At 38.9% G+C, this 24,644-nt stretch overlaps 1 protein-coding gene and 1 pseudogene across 18 annotated transcripts in view; both read left to right on the top strand.

Annotated features, from left to right (window-relative positions):
• Window positions 1–24,644, top strand: part of ANKS1B (ankyrin repeat and sterile alpha motif domain containing 1B) — a 1,131,483-nt gene that overhangs the window by 813,220 nt on the left and 293,619 nt on the right. For all 17 annotated transcript variants that reach the window (XM_082349568.1, XM_082349580.1, XM_082349581.1 and 14 more), the window contains one exon: window positions 22,969–23,121. In XM_082349568.1, the coding sequence (XP_082205694.1) occupies window positions 22,969–23,121 (153 nt within the window). The remainder of the gene's footprint in view (window positions 1–22,968; window positions 23,122–24,644) is intronic.
• The window catches only part of LOC309608938 (AP-3 complex subunit sigma-2 pseudogene), a 510,311-nt pseudogene that overhangs the window by 446,564 nt on the left and 39,103 nt on the right, over window positions 1–24,644 (top strand). The gene's annotated exons all lie outside the window — the stretch shown is intronic.

Raw genomic sequence — 24,644 nt, 5'->3', positions numbered from 1 at the left:
TAAAGAACAATGGCTCCCTTGGAATGATACTGCAATCGGTAGTAAGAGTAAAGGAATTTAGATATCTGAGCACTTTCTCTTCCTAATGTAATTCTTCCAAGAAAATCACAATTTAGAGCAGCAAAGGACCTTAAAATATTCAGCTCAACCTCTCACCTAAGTCATTTCACAGGTGAGGATAAGCATCGGTCATACTAAATGGCTCGCCTCAAGGCAGATTGTTCCTTAGTGACAGAGCTGGAACTAAAATCCCAGGTGTCTGTCCTTATGACAGTTGCCTCCTGGGTGACACTTTGTTATACCTGAGACCCAAGGCTCTGAAGACGCTTGGGTATTTGTGAGAGAAACTGTAAAAGGACAAGAAAGAACCAAATGATGAAACACAGGAAAAGGAATTGATTATAAAATTGGGTTTCCTTTTAAGTTTCAGGCTATAAAGGCAATTTTTACAACTTCCGTAGGCCACTAAACTCCCTTCTCAAGACTGGAAGGGAAGGGCTGTGGCAGGGATCCAAAAGCCCTAGAAAAGCAGGAAGGAGACCAACTTGAAAAAGGAGAAAGGAAGACACAGACCATGTCAGCTGTCCAGCAGCCACTGGGGGTCAAACTGCTTATTTATCCTTGTAGGCGGCCTTAGAAAAGCTTCACTAGCAGTAGGAATTGCTGTGTCAAAGGAGGAAAGGTATAATTAAGTAAAGTAAAATAACTAAAATAATCTTATTTATTTTCTTCTTTAATCTGGGTAGAGAGGAAGGAGAGATGGGCAAGATGGAAGGGCACTCTCTAGGAGAAAGTGAAGACACATCATTAGAGCATTAAACTACACAGAGTTGACATTTTTACAGGATTAAGCCAGGAAGCAGCATGGTGTAATAGTTGGTAACATGGCCAGAACTCCCTGAGTTTGATTTTACCTGCCCCATAGGGGTGTTCTGAGAATTAAATGAGTCAATATTTGTAGAGCACTTAAAATGGAGCTTGGTACATCATATGTGCTATATTCATGTATATTAAGTAAAATTTTAAAAGAAGATTGAAGGTGAACCAAGAAAAAAAGTGAGGTTCCTTCAATCCATTAATTGTATCTGAAAATGACTACTTCAGGTATAAACAATAAGCAAAGTGAATCTTTTATTTATTCATTTAATAGATATTTTATGAAATACCGACCACATGTCAGGCACTGTTCTAGATGTTGAGGATTTGGTGTTAGGAAACAGGACCTACAAGGTCATTCTCCTCATGCAGCTTATTTTAGTGGGGTATGCAAACAAAAATTAGTAAAAATATGTCCTATCAGGTAATTATTGGTGCTAGGGAGAAATATTAAGCAAGGGAATAGGCAGAGTGACAAGAAAGTATGAATGCTATTTTAGATGGATAAGCTAGGGTTCAGACCTGGATAGTTTTTGTTTGTTTGTTTGTTTGTTTGTTTTGTTTTTTGCCAGAGAGGTTGCAATTTTATTTTATTTTATTTTTATTTTTATTTTCTGTTTCCACAGACATTTATTGAGCATTTATTACATATCAGTGCTAGACAGTACCATCAAGGATTTTACAATTCTTTGAGGGGCTATAGGTATGTAACCTGATCATTTGAATATAATGTGGAAAGTGATTAAAAAAGTAAAGGAAGACAAAAGAGTACCCCAGGGCACAGCAGTTAAGACAATTGTTCCAACCTCTACTTTCAGGGAGAACTTAGTAGAAGAGATGGTGCCTGAGTTGACTCTGAAGAAATGAGTAAGAGTGTAGCAGGTGAGGAAAAGTGGTAAGGGCTTCCCTGGCAAGGGGACAGCATAAGTAAAAGAAGGATGACCTGAAAAATATGTTGTGGAAAATAAAATGACAAATAATTACATAGTATCAGAGAATGCTGAGGAGCAGTGAGATTTGATGCTGTAAAAGTATCTGAGGAGGAATTTGTATTCATTGACTTTATTCTCTCTGTGATAGGGATTCTCTGAAGAGTTACATGCAGGTGAAGTTTCAAGGATATATTAATATCCACCCATAGAGAAAATTAAAAATCATATTATCATTAAGCAGTGCTTTTACATATAATTTACACTATATTAATCATGGCCAAATCTACACAAAAGCTTGGAACATGTATATTTAATAATAATGACTGAAATGTATATATGCATATGCATATATAGTTATATACACACGTGTATAAAGATTTATAAACATGCATATGCATATACATACATTTTTTGAGATTAGAAATAGATGCTGAACTCTGCCCCAAATTCTTTTTTTTTTTTTTTTTTTTGTTTGTTTGTTGGAAGATTTTTAATCACAGTTTCAATTTCATTACTTGTGATTGGTCTGTTCATATTTTCTATTTCTTCCTGGTTCAGTCTTGGAAGATTATACCTTTCTAAGAATTTGTCCATTTCTTCCAGGTTGTCCATTTTATTGGCATAAAGTTGCTTGTAGTAGTCTCTTAGGATGCTTTGTATTTCTGCGGTGTCTGTTGTAACTTCTCCTTTTTCATTTCTGATTTTATTGATTTGAGTCCTCTCCCTCTTTTTCTTGATGAGTCTGGCTAATGGCTTATCAATTTTGTTTATCTTCTCAAAGAACCAACTTTTAGTTTTATTGATCTTTGCTATTGTTTTCTTTGTTTCTATTTCATTTATTTCTGCTCTGATCTTTATGATTTCTTTCTTTCTGCTAACTTTGGGTTTTGTTTGTTCTTCTTTCTCTAGTTTCTTTAGGTGTAAGGTTAGATTGTTTACTTGAGATTTTTCTTGTTTCTTTAGGTAGGCTTGTATAGCTATAAACTTCCCTCTTAGAACTGCTTTTGCTGCATCCCATAGGTTTTGGGTCGTCGTGTGTTCATTGTCATTTGTCTCTAGGTATTTTTTTATTTCCTCTTTGATTTCTTCAGTAATCTCTTGGTTATTTAGTAACGTATTGTTTAGCCTCCATGTGTTTGTCTTTTTTACGTGTTTTTCCCTGTAATTCATTTCTAATCTCATAGCGTTGTGGTCAGAAAAGATGCTTGATATGATTTCAATTTTCTTAAATTTACTGAGGTTTGATTTGTGACCCAAGATGTGATCTATCCTGGAGAATGTTCCGTGCGCACTTGAGAAGAACGTGTAATCTGCTGTTTTTGGATGGAATGTCCTATATATATCAATTAAATCTATCTGGTCTATTGTGTCATTTAAAGCTTCTGTTTCCTTATTTATTTTCATTTTGGATGATCTGTCCATTGGTGTAAGTGAGGTGTTAAAGTCCCCCACTATGATTGTGTTACTGTCAATTTCCTCTTTTATAGCTGTTAGCAGTTGCCTTATGTATTGAGGTGCTCCTATGTTGGGTGCATATATATTTATAATTGTTATATCTTCTTCTTGGATTGATCCCTGGATCATTATGTAGTGTCCTTCCTTGTCTCTTGTAACATTCTTTATTTTAAAGTCATTTTATCTGGTATGAGTATAGCTACTCCAGCTTTCTTTTGATTTCCATTTGCATGGAATATCTTTTTCCATCCCCTCACTTTCAGTCTGTATGTGTCCCTAGGTCTAAAGTGGGTCTCTTGTAGACAGCATATATATGGGTCTTGTTTTTGTATCCATTCAGTCAGTCTATGTCTTTTGGTTGGGGCATTTAATCCATTCACGTTTAAGGTAATTATCGATATGTATGTTCCTATGACCATTTTCTTAATTGTTTTGGGTTTGTTTTTGTAGGTCCTTTTCTTCTCTTGTGTTTCCCACTTAGAGAAGTTCCTTTAGCATTTGTTGTAGAGCTGGTTTTGTGGTGCTGAATTCTCTTAGCTTTTGCTTGTCTGTAAAGCTTTTGATTTCTCCATCAAATCTAAATGAGATCCTTGCCGGGTAGAGTAATCTTGGTTGCAGGTTCTTCCCTCTCATCACTTTAAGTATATCATGCCACTCCCTTCTGGCTTGCAGAGTTTCTGCTGAGAAATCAGCTGTTAACCTTATGGGAGTTCCCTTGTATGTTATTTGTCGTTTTTCCCTTGCTGCTTTCAATAATTTTTCTTTGTCTTTAATTTTTGCCACTTTGATTACTATGTGTCTCGGCGTGTTTCTCCTTGGGTTTATTCTGTATGGGACTCTCTGCGCTTCCTGGACTTGGGTGGCTATTTCCTTTCCCATGTTAGGGAAGTTTTCGACTATAATCTCTTCAAATATTTTCTCTGGTCCTTTCTCTCTCTCTCTTCTCCTTCTGGGACCCCTATAATGCGAATGTTGTTGCGTTTAATGTTGTCCCAGAGGTCTCTTAGGCTGTCTTCATTTCTTTTCATTCTTTTTTCTTTAGTCTGTTCCGCAGCAGTGAATTCCACCATTCTGTCTTCCAGGTCACTTATCCGTTCTTCTGCCTCAGTTATTCTGCTATTGATTCCTTCTAGTGTAGTTTTCATTTCAGTTATTGTATTGGTCATCTCTGTTTGTTTGTTCTTTAATTCTTCTAGGTCTTTGTTAATCATTTCTTGCATCTTCTCAATCTTTGCCTCCATTCTTATTCCAAGGTCCTGGATCATCTTCAGTATCATTATTCTGAATTCTTTTTCTGGAAGGTTGCCTATCTCCACTTCATTTAGTGGTTTTTCTGGGGTTTTTTCTTGTTCCTTCATCTGGTACATAGCCCTCTGCCTTTTCATCTTCTCTATCTTTCTGTAACTGTCCAGACCTGGATAGTTTAACTGAGGTTCTTAACTATATTGTCTAAACATTATACTTCAAAGCACAATGAGGATACTAAGGGGATAATCCATTTAAGCTGCCTTCAAGAAACTTAGAATTTTCAAAAAGGAACTTCCTTAAGCTGCCTTCAAGGAACTTAGAATTTTCAAAAAGGAACTTCCTTAAGCTGCCTTCAAGGAACTTAGAATTTTCAAAAAGGAACTTTCTTGAGCTTTTACTTTAACCTAATTTAATTCTAGTTAGCCACCTACTACTTGTGTCACCTTGGACATGTTACTTAAATTCTATAATCCTCTGTTTCCTTATCTGTAAAATGGAGATAATAGTAGAACCTACCACATTAAGTTATTGTGAGTTATAAATTTTCAAATGCATATGAAGTGTCTGTCACTTAGAAGGACTAAGTTAAAATTAGTCATAGCCACTTGTATTTGTTCAATAAGTGCTCACCAAATTAACAAAACTTAATAAATTTGGGGGGTTGCTCTTGCCTGGGACCAAAAAGCAACAGAAAGGAACTCAATTACTGATATAAGAGAGTCTGTGACTAAAAATGCCCATGACTACTTTACAATAGTGAGCTTTCCATTCTTTTCATTTCCATTTCTCACAAGGCAGATTAGTCAATTTTTAAATAAGAAAAGGGCAAAACTTTCAATTCTGATCATCATTCACTAAATTAATTTTTAATATATTTAAGATTATTGTTTAGCTCATCAGGAACTAGAAAAGAAGTTATTTAAAATCATAACTAGGGCCTTCCTATCTAAGAGATTAAATGAATAAGCATAATAGCAAGACTGCTTCCTGTCTGCACCTCTTAGAGGTAATGTAATCAGTCCCCAGTGCTAAGTGGAAAGTGGGAAAAGAGTGGAGATGGAGAATACTTTAAACAGCAAGGGCTTGGTAAACGTAGGTGGCGTAGAATGGAATAGAAGTGAACTGAGAAGCTGAATGTTCAGACCATGGCAGTGCAGTTCCATGAAATTGCTGAAGACGTAGTGATTTCATAAAAAAGCAGAATTAAGTAAATCTACACAAGAGCTCTAAAACAACATACCCACCATTTTGAAGAGCCATTATCCCCTACCTTTCCTGTACAATTGAATTAAGTTCTACTTTAATAGTTGAATATAATTTGGCTCTATTTCTTACTTTTGATCAATAGCACTCAAGTGAGAAGTCTCTGTTCAATTTATGTCTGCAAATGCCTTGAGCATCTACTTATGTCTCAGACACAGGACAAGGAGGAAAAAAAAAGATGAAGTTACACAGTATCTGCCTTCAAGGAGACTACCGTCTAACAACAGAAGTCAGCCCAATATTCAAGGAATTTCATAGAAACAGAGCATGAACAAACTGTAATAGAAGTAAAAATACAAGCTTTGGATGTTAAATGGAAGGGAAGGTCTCTTCTGTTCAGGGAATCAGGAGAAGGTTCCTGGAGGAGGAGACAGATAAATCAAAAAGGCATTTCTATGCACCTTAAAAACTTCTTTGTTGCGTGGGGTTTGGGGATAGCTCATGACACTCCAAGCAAAATGTGACCCAAAGTATTTGCTTAGCTTGTTCAGGCAGACAGATATGCTACTTTTTCTCCCATTTGTAATAACCACCCTCTGAAATATAGCTAGTGCCATCAATCCAGCTATGAATTTCATCCATCACTTTGCCCTTCAAGCTATAATGAGTGAGTCAGTTGCTTCAGACTCAAGCAGATGCCTGGAGTCAGCTTCAGCAGAGCAGGCTAAACTAAGACTGAGTTACTATTCTCCCACCCCTAAGCAAAGCAGTTTTTTCAATACGTGGTATTTCTTTGTCGTCATTTTCTTTGTTGGTGGTCAATGGGATTTTAGATTTCCATCTTTTAGGTTCTGACATGATGCTTGATCTTCTGTCATGCTACCTAAGAATCCACCTTTCATCTTTAGAAAAATGACTGGCCATTTTCACTCTCTCCCACAGATCTATCATCTTCTATTTTAGTAAAAAGATGTTCAGCTTGCTTTTTTGTTTGTTTGTTTTGTTTTGGTTTTAGTTAACAGATAACTACTGCTCTTATCGGAGGAAATGAGTACTAAATAAACTGCCAGATTCCTTCTTTCATGTCTTCAAGAGAAAATACATTTTACCTTTACTTGTTCTGTGAATTCATGGTGGCATAAGTGCTAAATAGATACACTTTAAATGCTTTTTAAGGTTATAATTTATGAATCACAGAGTCATAGCAGGTTAAAAGCTTTTTATTCAGTGCATCATCAGTTTTAACCCTCAACTCCTTGTCTATTTAGAGGCCACTGCTTTGTGGGAAAGAATTGTATTTACAGTTTTCTAATACTAATAGGTAAATGTATTATAGAAATTGTTGAATGTGAAAATTTCTTCACAAATGTACAAGAGATTATTGCAGTAAGTGTAGAGAAGATTGATTTCCCTGCCTTTCCCCCGGGGACTCAATTACATCATCTACCAACCTTTATGGTGTCCACTTTCAACTGAATACTTTTCTAAGTGCTACTGATGTAAACACGAAGTAACAGTTGACCTTACATCTCAAAGACTGTAGCATTTCTGGTAGGATTGGAGCCAGATGACAGAGAGCTAGGGCAACTCCAGATGCATAATGTCTGCAGATACCCACATGCCCAGATGATCATCAGTGAATCTCTGATTCATCCATCCATTCAATCAGATAGTTCATTTTGGCCCTATGCTAGGTTCAGAGATAGGTATGAAAAAATGGATAAGACCTGGTTCCTGCCTCAAGGAGTCCTACCTACTCTTTAGACAGAGATAGATATGTCGAAAACTAAACTACTATGCGAAAAAAAATGCTCCAAGAGGAGGGAAGAACTAAGTACGGAGGTCAGGGAAAGTTTTCTGGGTGGGTACATGATGCTTGAGTTTAATCTCAAGGAATTAATACGTATGTTTAGCAAATAGGTCATTAAGGGAATCACTCCAGACAGAGGATGCTGCCTGTGTTCCGGCTAGGTCTAGAGACAGTAGGGAGAGAGTATTCATCCATTCTCTGTCTGTCACTCTGTTTCTCTCTCTGTCTCTCTCTTGCTCACTTTCATACACACACACACACACACACACACACACATACCCACTCACACAGGCATTCACTTACTTCCCTATGTATTAACCCCAAGAGAAACTATGGAAGAAACTCCTCCCAAATTTCTCCAATCCACTCAAGTTTTGTTTCTTTTCTGGAACTTGTAAAAACTTTGGTAGTTAATTTTCTTATATTTGTATATATTTCAAATATATACACAGAAAATTGCATATTCCTGGAAGGAAAGAACCTTAGACCCTTTTGCATTTTTACAGTACCTAGAATGATGTTACATATAAATTTTGTGCTTAAAAATTCTTGTTGAATTAAATAAATAATTACTACTAAAACTATTGTTAAGAGCTGATTCTCTACTGGGTATTCACTTAAGTCAAGCTGAAAATTCTTAGTTTGATGTCTGAGGTAACTAAAAATTCTGAGCTGGCCAAAAACAAACAAAACAAACAAACAAACAAACAACATCAGACTATGAAACTGGAAACATTTTCCTAAGAGCCAAGCTATTCTTTATTCCATCCAATGGTGATGGAATAGTTCTTAGATTATTCCCTCACTATAGATATAAAAGGGGTTCTCAAGAATTCCAGGCAGGGCTTCAAAATGAGGTTACACTTCTCTGCATATTCTAGACCTTACTGAAATTTTTCCTAATGATTCATTCTGGGTCTCTCAAGTCATATGTGCACCATTAACCAGACCACTTGCTGACTGGCATCTGCCCTTCTCTGCCTCTCTAGCTTATTGTGGTTGATGGCTCCTGTCACCAAAGCTTGAAACAGTGCCACCAGAACTTACCAAAAGTGCTCTCAGTGCTGTTAATACCCACTGAGTGTACCAAATCTCTACTAATGACTGCCAAAGGCTGCTTCAGAGCTTGCAGGTGCCCAATGAGGCAAAGGTACTAATGTCTGTGCTACTGGCTACAGTGCCCAGTATCTTCCCATCAAGGGCACTTTTGCCACTGCCAACTGACTGTTCTGCCAATGTCACTGCAGCCTGCCAGTGTGGGCACCATCACCAACTGCTGGTGCCCAATGTTCAGGGCACTAATATCTGTGATATGGCACCATCCCTGCTTGCTGATGAAGTTGCTGGTGCCAATTCTGCTGATTCCTTTTGTTCCCAAGTCCCAGAAATGTTTTGTGATATAGATTTTGTATTGAAGCTTTTTCTTCTTAAGCCATGGTCCATGGGAGCTAAGCCAGGGCCCATTAAGAGTGCCAGATCCTGAAATCCATGCATAATCACCCATCTCCTCGAACATGTATCTCTTGTTCTATTAATCAAATACATATGCCTTGGCCACCTTCTTTAAGCAGAAGAGTATTTTGAGGATGCTGGGTTGCTCATTGAAAACAGACCCATGCAAGACCAACCCTGCCATATATATTCCACGTATATATTCTATATATCCCCATGCTTGACAGATGAACACAGTGCTGTTCAAGCTGAGATCCGTGCCACCCAGATGCAGCCATCAACCTGACAGATTCCCATTCCACATCAGAGAACAAGGAACACTTTATTTTGTGTTTCAGGAAATCATCTGGAATCTGACCATTTCTTACCACCTCTCCTCTAGCACCCTGTCCAAGCCACTAGCCCTGTTTCTCCTGAGTTGCTTCCAGAGCCTCTGAACAGGCCTCTCTGCTCCTACCCTTGCTTCCCTATACACTATTCTCAACACAGCAACCAGAGTGATTCTGCTGAAATATAAGCCAAATCATGTCACTGCTCTGTGCAAATTCTTGCACTGGCTCCCTGTTTCCCACAGAATGAAAGCCAAAATCCTTACAAGACCTTCAAAGCTTTACCTAATCTGGCCCCTGATTACCTCTCTGACCTGTTCCCTGCCTCTCTCTGCCTGCACAAGCTGCTTCAACCCCACTGGTTTCCTTGTTATTCCTTGAATGGACACCAGGCTCACTCCTTCCTGAGAGCCTTTGCTCTACCTATTCCCTCTATTTGGAATCCTCTCCCCCTAGTTGCCAACAAAGCAAATTTGCCCTCTTTAAATCTTTGTTCAAGTCTTGCCTTCTGAATAAGATGTCCCCTAACCACCCTATTGAATACCCCATTTTCTCCTGTCCCCACAGAACCTCCAGCACTCCCAATCCTCCTCTTGTACTTTCTCTTGTCACAGCAATTATCACTTTCTGACATAATTTCCCTATTTATTATACTATTTATTATGTTAATTATTTTCTGTCTCCCCAGTTAGAATGTAAACTCCACAATGGCTGACACCTTTATATGTTTTATTCACTGATGCATCCAGAACAGTGCCTAGAATATAGTAGACATGCCCTATATATTTGTTGAGTGAATGAGTGAATGAATGAATGAGTAGATGGGTGGATGATTGGATGGATGGATGGATGGATGGATGGGTGGATGGATGGACAGATGGATAGATGGATGGGTTGTAGGTCCTCAATTTTGTAACTCCTATACTAATTTTTTGCCACCATTTGTATATCTTTTATACTTCCCTACCCAAGCAGAACATAAGTTATTCATTTGTATACTGCTGACTTTGGTTTTATGGTACATTTATCTGTTTGAAGTACTTCAGTGGGTGATGTTATTATGCACATACCTAGAGGCTTTGAGAAAGGACATGGTTTTTAAATATCAAATAAATAGAATTGGTATTCAGAACATTCATTATCTTCTGAAGACTCAAGTTTGGGAAATTTTTTTTTAGTTGAGACTAATAACTTACAAACAATTTTCCGGACTGATAGTAGCATTTAAAATTTCTGTTATAAGAGCAAGGCAGTGTGCTACATAACCAGTGCACTACATAAGCATTGTAGCTACATGAATGTCAGAAAACATGTACTGTCAGAGGTAAAAAAAAAAAAAGGGATCCTTTGTCTTTTTCTAAATATAGTTCATATCAGTGGTGGAGCTTGAAAATGTGAATGATGGTGAGCGTTGTTCAGCACCTTATTCTAGTTGCAATAAATCCGCTTCATCTTTAATCTGAGCCCTTGTTTCATAAAAGAGATTTGCAACAAGGAAATAAAACAAATAGTGATATTTAACAGAGGGCTCTAGGGTCAATATGATCTCAACAAGGATTTTAGAAATGAAAAGATGGCAAAAGCATGTACTTTTATTGAATTTTTAAAAACACACCTTTTACCAAAAGCTTCAGAGAGAAGTACAATAAAATCATCCAACCCCAGTGTTTATATATGTACTGCGTAGTGGCTCTACCTATCGGTCCTTTCATCCACATCCGCACAGATCTTACCTGGCAGGTAACTGCCAGGTTCTCAGGTGATGCTCCAGAGAGCAGTTACTCTGTGTGTGCATAGAAGAAGGCTGATTGGCAGTCTGCTCACACTGTTTGCAAAGCGATAAAGAGATTGTTTTATGGTTGTTACTGTTGTTATGGTCATTTTTTTTCCTACCACAGTTTATAGAACTTGTCTGTTTTGGCAGCTTCACTCCTTTAACTTGTGGTCAGTCCAGTGCCTTTTATCAAAGGGTTAATCCCTAACCCTGATGGCTAGAGGGTTGACTAGTCTGGCTAGTGCTTCTATTTTGATCACCAATCAACCATACTGTGCTATTGGAAGTTGATCACCATGTGTCTTAAAAACATTTCTTGTCTATGCACTATTTGTCCATTACTTCACTTCACAGTCTAAGACTTGTCAAAATAAGGGATACCTCAGGCCCTCTCACAGCCTGACCTTAGTTTATTTCTTTTATTCATGAAATAGAAATCACAGGGCATTAAGAGATAGTACCCAGTCCAAAGCGCTTCACTTTCCCTTTATTCCCCAAAATGTAGTGCCAAGTAATATCCAGGTATCACCTCTTCATGCTCCTGCCCTATTCCTAAAGCTGGGAGTCTTCAATTGTCTAAACACTCAAGGATGCAAAGTCGGCAAGGCTCAGTTGGTGGTGGGAAAAATTAGAGAGGTTACTATTATCTGCAATTTGTAAGTCCATAGTGACATCCAAATATAACTCACTTACCTCTGAGAGTTTAAGTTTCTCCCCATTCTTTTACAGAAATTGTCTCCATAAGAGAGTCTAATTGCAGACAAAGGGGCTTCAAGCAACAGATTCGTCTATGTTACATGTCTCCCTCCCTTGCTGCGTATATACAACAAGAGACTTTATCACATTGTGCTTCCTAACAATAGTCACGGTGTATTAATCCTTTCAGTTCCACAGAAGGAATATCATTACATGGAGCACCCAGAGTCTCAGACTCCATAAAGGGCATTTTCCCAAAGATCACCTAAAACCCCTCACAAATGAGATAATGTGTATGAAATCCCTTTGGGCTCTTTAAAGTCTCACATGATTGTTAGGTGGTGTCATCAGTACTCTTATCCATTTCGTAGACATCTCTCCCAGCAAAGTTACACTGCAATAGCGCTTAAATGGTGATGAATAGACTTTTTCTGGGGCTCCGTGGTCAGTGGATCTGCCTTTCTCTTTCACGTTCAATCAGTCTTTTAAGAGCCACTGATGAACAGCACGGAGATGTCTAAGCCCAGGTCTCAGAGCCTGTGGGAGATCTGATCCTCGCGATACTTGATAGACCTGCTTTTGGACGTGGCAGCACGCTGTCTGCTAGCACTGTTTATCCTGGTTTATTCTCAGGGCTGCTGTTAGTCTAGGTCTTGGGTAGCAGCAGGACAGAGCAGAAAAGGCTAGAACAAGGAGCAGGAATAGAGGGACATACCCGACGATGTCAGCTGTCTGTATTACAAAACTCCTATCAGGGAGTCTGAGGGCACAAAGTACATCCAGGTAGAAGAGAGGAGCCATGGTCCATTGCAGCTTCATAGGCAAGTTTAAGTACCTGAGCCTGGCACATCGAGGCTGTTGTACAAGTACGTTTATAATAAATGGTAGTCAGGTTTGTGTGTATCCGGGGAGCAGCATGCCACCCGGAAGGCTGCCCTTGCCCACATGAGGACCTTTATGAGTGCTCTCACCAAGTCCAAGCCAGGTAGCTTCTGTTAACACAGAAATTATTAACCCCAAAGTTATCTCTAACTATGCCTCTCATGCTATAATTTCTAAGAAAGGCAAGCAAAAATCACCAGAGCAAAAGGCAAGCCCTCTACCCCACCCCAATCTCCACTGCACTCTTGGACTCTTACTCCTTTGTGTGTCTGACCTTCCTCAGCCCTGAATCCTCATTTGTCACTCCTTTCCATGCCTTTTCCTTGTAATTTCTAAAAACTCCCTCTCCCTCCTTCTCTTCCCATACAAACTCCTCAGCAGAATCATTTAGATTGCACTTTCTATGTCCTCATCTCTAACTCACACCTCAACCCAGCACAGACTAGCTTCTGGGTTCTTCTTAGTAAGGTGCAGAGACCTATTTGCCAGATGCCATGAGCGCTTCTCCCTCCTCTTCTCAGCAGACCTCTGCAGATTCCAGCACTGCTGCCCACAGACTCCTTGCAACTTTTGTTCCCTCACTTCTCTTGTTGTCTTGACTATTCCCTTTTTCGTCTCCTGAAAATAATTCTTATCCTTCACTTTGAAAACGTTGATTCTCCTCAGGCCACTTCTCTTCTCATACTATCAATACATACCCTCTTCAGTCCCATCCACGTAGGATTTCAGCTCCCCCATGTGATAAAAATAACTAAGATTTATCAAGTGCTTCTTCGTGCTGAGCACTGGGCTAAACTCTACTTGCATTATTTCACTGAATGTCTGTGACAACCCTCAGAGGTAGACGTTCTTTCTCTCTCTCACATTACTAATCAGAAAATGGATGCTTAGGAAGGTTGAGTAGTTTACTCAAGGTCATACAGCTAATGAGTGGAAGAGCCAAGACTCCCCCTTGTGCTGCTGCAGCTGCCCAAGGTTATATGTCCCCTCAGACTTCTCCCCCAAATTTAACGTGCTATTCCCCAACATCTTTAATTTCTCATGTCTCAAAATTATTTGTGTATTTCCTTCTATTTTCTTTTCTTTCTCAGCTGGTAATACCACCATGTACCCAGGTGTCAAAGCTAGAAACTTGAGGTTTTCTACATTTCCCCCTCTTATCCCTTGCATAGTTGTCACAAAGGGATGGTGGCATGATTGACAGAAAGATACCAACAAAGGCAGTTAAAAGAAATGAAGTTTCTTTTAATGGCAACAGATATGAAAACTCATGGCTTCACAAAACAAAAGACAATGCAACATACTGTCAAATGGAAATACAGGCTTCCTTTAAATGTTCTACGTGAAGTTGCCTTATTTAATTTTTAATTCTGTTTTTATTAAAGGCTAAGCCACTAAAATAGAGACTTCCTAGTGGTTTAAAGAACAGAATGCTTATATCTCCCACGTAATTGTCTGACAGTGAGCAGTCCGGTTTACAAGTTGACTCTGCTCTATGCAACTGTGGAAGGACCCAGGACCTTCCATCTGTTCCTCTATCATCCTCTAAAGTATGGTCCCCAGACTGACAGCATCAGCATCGCCAGGAAGCTTGTCAGAAATGCAGAATCTCAGAGTCTCCCTTCAACCTATTGAATTAGAATCTGCAGGTTAAGATCTCCCACATGATTCTCATGTACATTAAGGTTTGAGAAGCATTTCCCAAACTCTAGAGTATTGTTTTGCCCATGTGGACGAAGCTGGGCTGCAGCCACAGATGTTTCAGCTCAAGAGTAGACAAAAAAAAAAGCAACTCTAGAGCAAAGAACCTTTTAGGTTAAAGATGACCTGGAAGTTACACGCAGCACTTTCATTGGCATCCCATAGGCTCAAATGTATTCTCATGGAAGCAACCAGAAGAGAAGCTAGTGTATCTCGAATCTAGTTAGGCAGACACGAGCTCAATTGAAGACCCATTACTATGGAAGAAGAGAGAACAGTTTCGGGTGAACAACAATGGGTCTCTGTCTCAATTTTGTAACACTTTCAGATATAAAAATGTCTGCCAAATTTGTTATTGACTTTTTTGAGTTCCTTATTCTCTTGATCTAATTACCATGCCACTATCATAATGCTGGCTTCATAACTTGTTGCACTGAGAACTGTTTTTTAAATTTAATCCCAAATCTATTATAATGTAATTTCATTTTTTCTTCTTTTGTTTCCTTTTACTATCTTTATTGCCTTCCTCTTGCTATACCTTTCATCTTGTGGCTCTATCACTTTATAAGGTATTATCTTTGTCTCAGCAGATAAAGCTGGTTTCAGGCAGAGAGAATGACAGACTATATATATATAGATATATAGATATATAGATATATAGATATATAGATATATACATGTCCATACATATACAACAAACCCAGAATACTTCAATAAAACTAACAAATTAAAAGAAAATAAAACTGTAGTGATCATGTAATCTTGCAAAAATCTTCTAGGTCAGTGGTTTTCAAATATTTCTTTTTAAAGTAGAGAAAGCTTTCCTTCCTCTTCCTACCTGTGTAAAAGACTTAAAATATGAGCTATTCAACTGAAGTAGACCAGGCAGTTTCAGAACCTGTACTGTTCACCTGTCTTATAATTGACCCCCTTGAAGCCCCAGAACACCACAGAGCACTGTCCTAGGGTCAGTGATCTCTGCCTGCTGTGTAGCCTGTGATGTTAACAGTGTGCCCTCTCTGAGGCCAGGTTTGCTTTAAGAGGCTCCTGGAGGAAAGTCAATGCACATTTGGGCAGAATAACAAGACATCAAGAGCAACAAGGAAGATCTTTGGTAAAATGTACCAATATATCCTCATTTTTCCAGAGACTGAAGCTTTCTTCACTGCTATCTCTGATTTCTATCCCAACTTAGGTTTTCCCCAGACTTTGGGATTCAACTAGTAGAATCGTATTGCCTTGTTGTGAACCTCTGTTACAGTGCCTGCTGCCTGCCCACCACTCTGCCTCTCAGATTACAGACTGTGCCTGACTCCCATTCATGCTCCGCAGTGTGGCAGGTCCGGCAGCCCCTGGAGCTGTCGCTGTCTAGCCTTGTCCTGCCAGGTGTGCCTGCTGGAAGAAGAGTTTAAACACTGCTAATCTGAGAAAGCAGTCACTGTGCTCCGTGTGGGTACACTCAAGGAAAGAAGTGTGGATGTCATCTGCCTTTAACCTAAATGTCCTATCTTGTCCTGTAATCTTTTTCTTTGCCTTTGGGCTTCTTTTCTTTTTACTGGATAAATAAATCTGACACTAATTTGATATTAATATACAAATTATAGAATTATAAGACTTAGGAACTAAAAAGGAACTTTGAGATCATTGATCTAACACCCTTATTTTATAGATGAGAACACTGAAGCTTAGAGATGTGAAGTAACTTGCCCATAGTTACACAGCTAGTTAATAGTAGAGTCAAGACTGCCAGGCTACAGAAACAAAGCCCAGTGCATTTTGTGATACAGCATACTACCTGGAATTGGTCCTTGGTATTTAATAGTTTTAAATAGTTGTAAACATTACTGTTAGACCATAAAAAGAGCCCTCATTTTCATAATATGTAGTAAAAAATACAAATCTCCCCCACAAATGGATGCCATACCACTAAAATTAATTTGTCATTTTATCTTCATGTGTTCATTAAATCACTTAATTTAATAAACATTTAGCAAATGCCTGCCATATGTGAGATGCTCTGCTGGGCATGTGAGAGACTACAAAAGTGGCTAAGACCTTATTTCATCACCAAGAGGTTGACAGTCTAAAGAAGAAGACAGACATTCACCTCTCTAACTATAATAGAAATCAGACTTTAATAGAGCTATAATCGAATTTTATGCAAATTACTACAGAAACCTAGTAGAAGGTATGATTAGTTTTGACTTGGGAGTAAAGGTAGCTTTGGAGAAGGCGTCACAAAAGAGATGGCATTTGAACAGGACCTTTTAAGAATGGAAAGAATTTCAACAGAAAACAGGGGGAAAATAGCATCCCTGGAAGAGAGAATAGCATGAGCAAAAGTATGGAAGTTTACTAGAAATACAGTGGATTATGCCCCAACAATCATACTCATAAAATAAAGAATTACTTAGTTTAGGATTAGTGAGAACGCAGTACATAGATGTTTACTAGATGACAGTCACGTAACTTGGGTAGGATGTTGATGTTAACTTAGCTTCCCTAGTCTTTCTCAGTCTCATGTAGATGCATTTGCTGGTGGATTCATAAAGAGTTTGGAATATTTTATGTGTCAACTTGGTTAGGCCACAGTACCCAGATATTTGATCAAACGCCAGTCTAGACGTCACTGTGAAGGTATTTTTTTAAAGATGAAATTAACATTTCAATCAGTTGGACTTTGAGTAAAGCAGATTACCCTTCATAATGTGGATGGACTTATCCAATCAGAGAAAAAGACTGAGGTCCTCCAAAGAAGACAAAGGAATTCTGCCTCCAGACTGCCTTCAGGTTTGAGCTGCAACATTAGTTCTTCCCTGAGTCTCCAGCCTGCGCTGCACATTTCACACTTGCCAGGTTAGGGGCTTCTACATGTGTATATACACAGCCTATTGATTCTATTTCTCTGGAGAACCCAGACTAATGCAAATACCAAGGGTTTTGTAATAAAAGAGTGACTCTATTAGTCAGTTTTCCCCTATATGTCAAAATATCAGTGGTTTATAGAAACAAAATATATGTATATATATTTATTTTCCTTACTCATGAGTCCACGGGTCAGCTGTGGTTCAGCTAACTTCAGCTGGACTCACCTGAGCTCCAGCGAGCTGGGGTAGACTCCAAGCTTCGGGCTAGATTTAGGTTTGCTCCACAAGTCTTCATCTTTCTCCTAGGACCAGCAGTTATGCAACTAGTCAACAATTGTTTTTCTTGTAATAGAGCATAGGACTCAAAAGGATGAGTAGATCACAGGAGTGCAGAGGCCTCATCTATAAACCACCACACTGATACTTCTGCCTGTTCCACTGGCCAAGCAAGTACATGACCAACATCAATGGGATGTAGAAGTAACTCCAGCCACATCAGGGTTCAATATAGATCCCTCAGCAAAGGGCACAGAGGCATAATTCTAATCCAGGAAGAGAGCGAAGAATTGAGACCAACAATTCAATCGACTTGAGGGACCTTGTTAGATATATTTCTGAAAAATAACTGTCACCTGTGGGAAGGGGAGTATAAAGATGCTAGCAGTCATAAACTCTTTCTAAAACAAAGTAGAAAAGACAAGGAGTGAGGGAAGTTGGGAGGGGTGAGAGAGGAAAGAAGAGTTTTGATTGGAAGTTGAAAAGAGTAGCAGCCAAAGGACTCAACATTGTACAGTTTCAAAATAAGCATGGGCCTAATTTAGGGCACTGGGGAGGGAAGGGAACTAAGAGTTACTGAAGACATATGTATTCAAAACACTGCACTAGTTCACATACCCTATGTCATATGATCCTTACAATACTGCAGTAGATATTATTGTCAGATTCCAAAGTCCATTTTGGAAGAAAGGAACTGAATTGAGAGACATTTTGGAAATCAAATATATAAGACTTGTTGGCCTAATTAGATATGATGGTAAAACAGAATGGGGAAAGCTAGCTGACTCCTAAGCATCTAGGTGGGCAATAGTGTGATGCTTCCCCATTAACTTAGTTGGGAAACACAAAAGGAGGGCCAGTTTGTGAGCTGGAGGAGATACATTTTTGGCTTGTGTTGGTGATACTATAGGACATCTATGTGAGATATTTTACAAATGGTTGGAAATTTGTATCTTAGAGCTCAAGAAGCCAGTCCTGGAGAAACACTCCAGAAATAAAGGCAAAAAGCATGGAAAATGATATTAGCAAAGAAATGAATGTGTCTTGCACACACAGTTCATGTTCATGGAATGCTTAGCAAATTAACATACTGTTTAGACATACTCATGTGTCTAATCATATGTATTAGTTTACATATAGCAAGTAGTGTGAAATTAGGTTGAAAAGATAAGTTTGTACGTGATCTCAGTTGTCCTAGGATGCTGGAATAGGACATTTGGGCTTTTATCAAGAAAGAACCACTATAGGTTTTTGTGCAAGGGTTGACTTAAAGAGCCTGGCTTTTTGGAAGACTGATGTAGCATCATGGTATAAGCTGGACCAAAGGTAGGAGGCCAAGTGGAAGGCTATTGCATTAATTTTTATAAGCACCAACAAGAACCTAAACAGAGTAGTGGCAGGAAGAAGAGAAATGAAGGAACAGATGGAAGAATTGCTTTGAAGGAAATTGCTGTGCAGCGCAGTAACCATTCTGCATACCGTTAAATACGTGTCAAGTTAGTTTTGTAACTTCACTTGGCGCTAATGGTTTCCTGTCTTCAGGTATGGAGAGCCTTCATAATTTATTGTTCTTCTGTTCACATATTTTTTAAATAAGGGTTATAATTTCTATGAGGGAGAGACTATAACTTGTTTGCTTCTGTACTGTTCCACAACATTTATCAGAATAGGCACTGGCTAAATGTTTAACAAATGAGCAGCTGGCTGAATGCTGCCGCTGCACACGTCAGTGTGCCCTTTCCTAGATTCTCTTCACACTTGCTCTCTACCCTGCCCCCGTCTCTCATCTTTCCACCAAATATTTCCCTCCCTCTCACCTCCTTAAGGTTGGTCTGGGAGAACTTGCCTCACAGGAGGAACCAGATTTCTGAGCAGTCTGCAGAAACTGATGTGACATTTTTTTTCCAATCCTGCCTTCAACCAAGCTCAATTGATTCTCTCGTTGCTATTTTTAATGTTATCTCAGACACATCCAGTAGCTTTCCAGTTACGTAAAATATTGCAAATTCAGTTCCTATCCATTTAAGCCTCCAGTTTTATTTTCTCCCCCCACCCCTACCCCATTTTAGGCTTCCCCCAAGGGACTGGTACCTCTCTCTTTTCTGATTCTAAATTCCCTAGTGCTAGAGAAGGAGAGATTGGGGGGAAGGCATACTTCCTTATACCTGACTGGGTTTGGTTTGCAGAGCTCTGGTGAGTTTGCCGTCATTGCTCTTTGGCTAACGCTGATCATCAACAACCTCTGTGTGGCAGGTGGCCACTGGGTGCTCTCTCAAAGGAATGGAGTGTGAATGCTTGGGGTGACCTATGGGGACCCTACTGCACAGTTCTCTGGTATGGGACATCTGACTCTACCCCAGCTTGATTCATCAAGATTCTCTAAGCTCGTCCCCAGTATCCAGTGCTGGGGTGATCAGCTTCTTGGATGGCTAACAGCAAGACCTCCCTGCCAGGATATTAATTTCAAAGCTAATGAGTCTCTCTTCCTTCCTTCTTCCCCTTTCTCCAGTTATTTCCTTGTGTCAACTGGGGCAGCCAGGGAGTTTCCTAAGGCTGGGGTGATTATTCAGGGTAGCAGAGTTGGTTCAACCACCTCTTAATAAGTCCTGGAGAATGCCCCTGGCCCCAATATTTTTGTAATTCTCTGTAGAATATGAAAGTATTTAATACCTTTGAGCCTCTGCTTTGGGTCCTAGTTGCCAATTTTACACATATATATAGTATCCGGTTATTTGTAACTGCTGCTAAAACATCATTTTTTTTTGATTTTTTATTAAAAAAAAATTATTTTTTACGATTTTCAAAATTTGATATTTTTTTATTAACATCTTTATTGAAGTATAATTGCTTTACAATGGTGTGTTAGTTTCTGCTTTATAACAAAGTGAATCAGTTATACATATACATATGTTCCCATATCTCTTCCCTCTTGCATCTCCCTCCCTCCCACCCTCCCTATCCCACCCCTCTAGGTGGTCACAAAGCACCGAGCTGATCTCCCTGTGCTATGCAGCTGCTTCCCACTAGCTTTCTATTTTACATTTGGTAGTGTATATATGTCCATGACACTCTCTCACCCTGTCACATCTCACCCCCCCCCTCCCCATATCCTCAAGTCCATTCTCTAGTAGGTCTGTGTCTTTATTCCCATCTTGCCACTAGGTTCTTCATGACCTTTTTTTTTTTTTTTTTTTCCTTAGATTCCATATATGTCTTAGCATACTGTATTTGTAAAGCTTCATTTTGCAACTCCTGAGGTGTCATTTACATTTGTAACTACTGTGTAATAAACACTGAGTTAAGTGTTATGTGAACAAACATTTAATGAGTAGCTAAAATGAGTCAGTCAATGTAAGAATGAAATACAAAAGTCTGATGTAGTTCAGACCCCAATGCAAAATAATGAATTACATGGCAATATTAAAAGAGAGGACATTTCAACCTCAAAATGGAAAATGGATTGGAGAGTGGAGCAATAGGAAAGAGAAAAGGAGAAAAGAGAACTTAAAAATGAAGGAGTAAATACCATCCCAGAAGAAGAAAAGAGAGAAAAAAAAAAGGTAGAAGAAATACTTGAAAATATAATTGCCTTGACCTTTGATTGATCATGGCTAGGAAAAAAAAAAACAGCTACAGATGACATTTTGGGGACATTTGGGGAATGTTAATATGGACTATATATTAGGTAACGTAATTTTATCAATGGTAGATTTATTGAGGGTGATGATACTGTGACTGTGTAGGAGAATGTCCTTGTTCTTGGGAGATGCTCCTGGAGTATCGGGATGAAGTTTCATGATGTCCACAAATGGTTCAGGAGAAATGTCTTTCCAATGGTTCACCTAAAATTTAAAAAATAAGTGTTGTGTGCATGTGAATGAGTGAGTGGGTATAGAGTGAAAGGCAAAAGCCAAATATAGTAACATTTGGTGACTCGAGATCCCAGGTATTCTGGAAGACATGGCAATGTACCACCTGTAACTCCCTTCGAGGAAGGACTTGCCCAGCATCAGGGAGAGTAGTCAGCAGACAGCCTCCAGCCGTCAGCATCTTCAGGGTCTGCCTCCACCGCAGAGAGCCCTCACCAGAGCACGCTACTCCCAGGCAGCAACATCCAGTGACAGAGAGGCAGATCACAAAGGCCCGTTCATATCTGCCCTGCCTGGGACACTCTACTAGCCTAAACTGTGCCAGAGTTCCCCAGATGGTTCACAGAGATGCCATCAAGCCCCACCACAGTTCGGCCCCTCTCCTGCCCAGCCCTGCTTCCTCACCCCTCCTTCCGCAGATGTTGATCCCTAATAAACACTTTGGACCCCCTCCAAAAAAAAGGAGTAAGGAGAATCTCAAAAATGAGAACACTGCATAGTGGCGGAAAGCCTAACATGTTTGAGATTAAAATCTGAATCCCTGATGCCCAGACTAATCTTTTCTCTGCTCACAAATCAGAATCATATAGATTTCCGTTAATATTTATCTCCTTGAATCTGAAGGAAGAGGAAAATCTATGTTGTATTTTGCCCAGTTTTGCTGTTCCCATCATGAATTTCACTGAAGGATCACATCAAGTTGATGAGGTGCCAGCTGTCCTTAATAACTGAAGTATTAGATGTTATGGTATGGCATGCAAAGCAGCACAAGTCTTAGAAGTGAGTTCCTTCAAAAACCAAGAACTGCAAATTCAACTAAAATTTCAAATAAAAACCAAAAGACTAGAATAATCCATACAAAATTTTAATGCCAGAAGTTTCTCTTGCTTAAATTACTTTGACACTCAAATTTAAACTCAGAAACATTATGTTGCTGTCACACTTCTTTGTTCTCCTAAAGTAAAAAAATAAATCTTTATATAGCTGACAAAAAATAGGAATCTGTCTGCCAGCGAATTCTCTATTCTTGTCTAACATACTGTAGAGTCTATGTAGAACACATGGTCCTTAAACACCCAAAAGCCTCTTCTTTACTGGCTTACCACAGCAGTATGTTTCTCCAGCATGTTTGCACTACCTACATGTCTTGCATAAGCATGAATTCCTTTGGATGTTTAAGTCATGCAGTATTTTCACATGCTTTGATGTTGTGCATATGAGAATTATCATCTACATTTTGGGAGTTCAGTTCCCTGTGCCTTCAGCACTGAATTTAAAACTGCTCGACTGACATCATTTTAAATTCCGTCCAACAGAATGCCAATAATGTCTGCAACAGAAGTTTGACATATTTAGTTCTCTCAAATATGGAACTGATTTAGCAGCTAAATTGGAAATTTCTGGGTGCATTTTTGAAAACTAATTCAGCGTGAAATTATTAATAATTTAGAATTGTGCATAAAGTATTTTGGGTTTACTTATTTTCTTATCCAGAAAGATCTGTTGCTTCATATCAGATAAATTTCCGAGATGCATTCTGCTGTTGGAACACAAAGTAAACAGCTTAAATTAATCCTAACGTGATTTTCTAATTACAGATGAGACCCATTGGCCATGATGGCTACCATCCCACATCTGTTGCTGAGTGGCTGGATTCCATCGAACTAGGTGACTACACCAAAGCCTTTCTGATTAATGGCTATACATCGATGGACCTGTTGAAAAAAATCTGGGAGGTTGAACTTATTAATGTAAGTTGGTCTCTTAAAGACACCTTAACGATTCAACACTTGATAATTCCTACCATAGGTGGGTAATTTTTTCTTTCTTTGTGACTCTTTGGACATCCAACAAGGATTTACAGGTATGCCTTCTGTTTTGAATATATGCCTCTCTGATTCTAGTCAAGCTCTACAATGATTGTCTTTTGAAGTTTTGGTGTGGGAACTAAGAGGACTCTCAGGGTGTTTTACATTATCTCAGAAAAACTTCCAAGCAGTTTTGGGCTTTCCATTTTAGGAAATTTTGTCACTTTAGGATATGAACATGATAACAAATAGGCTCCCATTCTATTCTTTGCTCTTATGCATTTTTAAAGATTAAAGTCATCATTTTTAGTTTTTTATCTCTGTTATGTTTCCTTGTCTCTTTTCCTTAACTGCATATATAAACCCCAAACTTGAAGGGACTTTTTTCTTATTTTATAAGCTGCTGTAATATCAACATTTTATTTTCCAGGGCTTATACCTAATCTTAAATTGTTTGTTTTATTCATACACTTGGCATAGATTTTCTATAAAAACTGGCCAATATATGTTGCCATGTATTCGAGCCCAAAGAGATCAACCAAATCTGTTTAACTGCTTTTTTTCTTTATAAATTTATTTTTTTTATTTATTTTATTTTTGGCTGCGTTGGGTCCCCGTTGCTGTGTGCGGGCTCTCTCCAGTTGCAGCAAGCGGGGGCCACTCCTCTGCAGCACATGGGCCTCTCACTGCGGTGGCCTCTCCCGTTGCGGAGCATGGGCTCTAGGCACGTGGGCTTCAGTAGTTGTGGCTCGCAGGCTCAGTAGTTGTGGCTCGCCGGCTCTAGAGCACAGGCTCAGTAGTTGTGGCACACGGGCCCAGTTGCCCCAAGGCATGTGGTATCTTCCCGGACCAGGGCCCGAACCCGTGTCACCTGCATTGGCAGGCGGATTCTTAACCACTGTGCCACCAGGGAAGCCCTGTTTAACTGATTTTGATACTGATCATTTTCTCATTTTATTTTTACTGCTCTTTTATTTCTAATGGCATAAAGGAATGAAAGAGATGAAAAGATAGCATAATTATCATGCCTTCATATTTTATTTGGTATCATGAACATTTCTTTTCAAAAGTGAGAAATCATTTAATCTTTCAGAGAATTTCTTAGACTTAAGTTTTATATTCTAGTAACTGGAAAAAAAGCATTCATAAACTGAAAGACAAAGCAAATACATTTCTGCTGGTTCAAAAGCACTCTGTTCTAGTCTTTATGACATTTTCTCTCCAAAAGTCCGGTCTCTATGTACTGAATGTCATTAATTATTTTAAATTATGGTTAATTAGTAGTAACTATTCTTTGCTTTAGAAGTCTGTCTTAAAAATAATATCTTTTCTGGAACATCTATAAAAACTTTAATCTAAAAATCACTTTAAATGGACAAATTCTTGGCTTCTTCTTCTAATTTGCCATCAGCTACTCTTAGCTTTCTGTTCCTATCCTTTCACAAAAGCTTTCATTATTTCAGAAG

This window comes from Balaenoptera borealis (genome assembly GCF_965194805.1).
Source record: "Balaenoptera borealis genome assembly, chromosome: 13".
NCBI classification, from domain to species: domain Eukaryota; kingdom Metazoa; phylum Chordata; class Mammalia; order Artiodactyla; family Balaenopteridae; genus Balaenoptera; species Balaenoptera borealis.
This window is presented reverse-complemented; position numbering and strand designations above follow the sequence as displayed.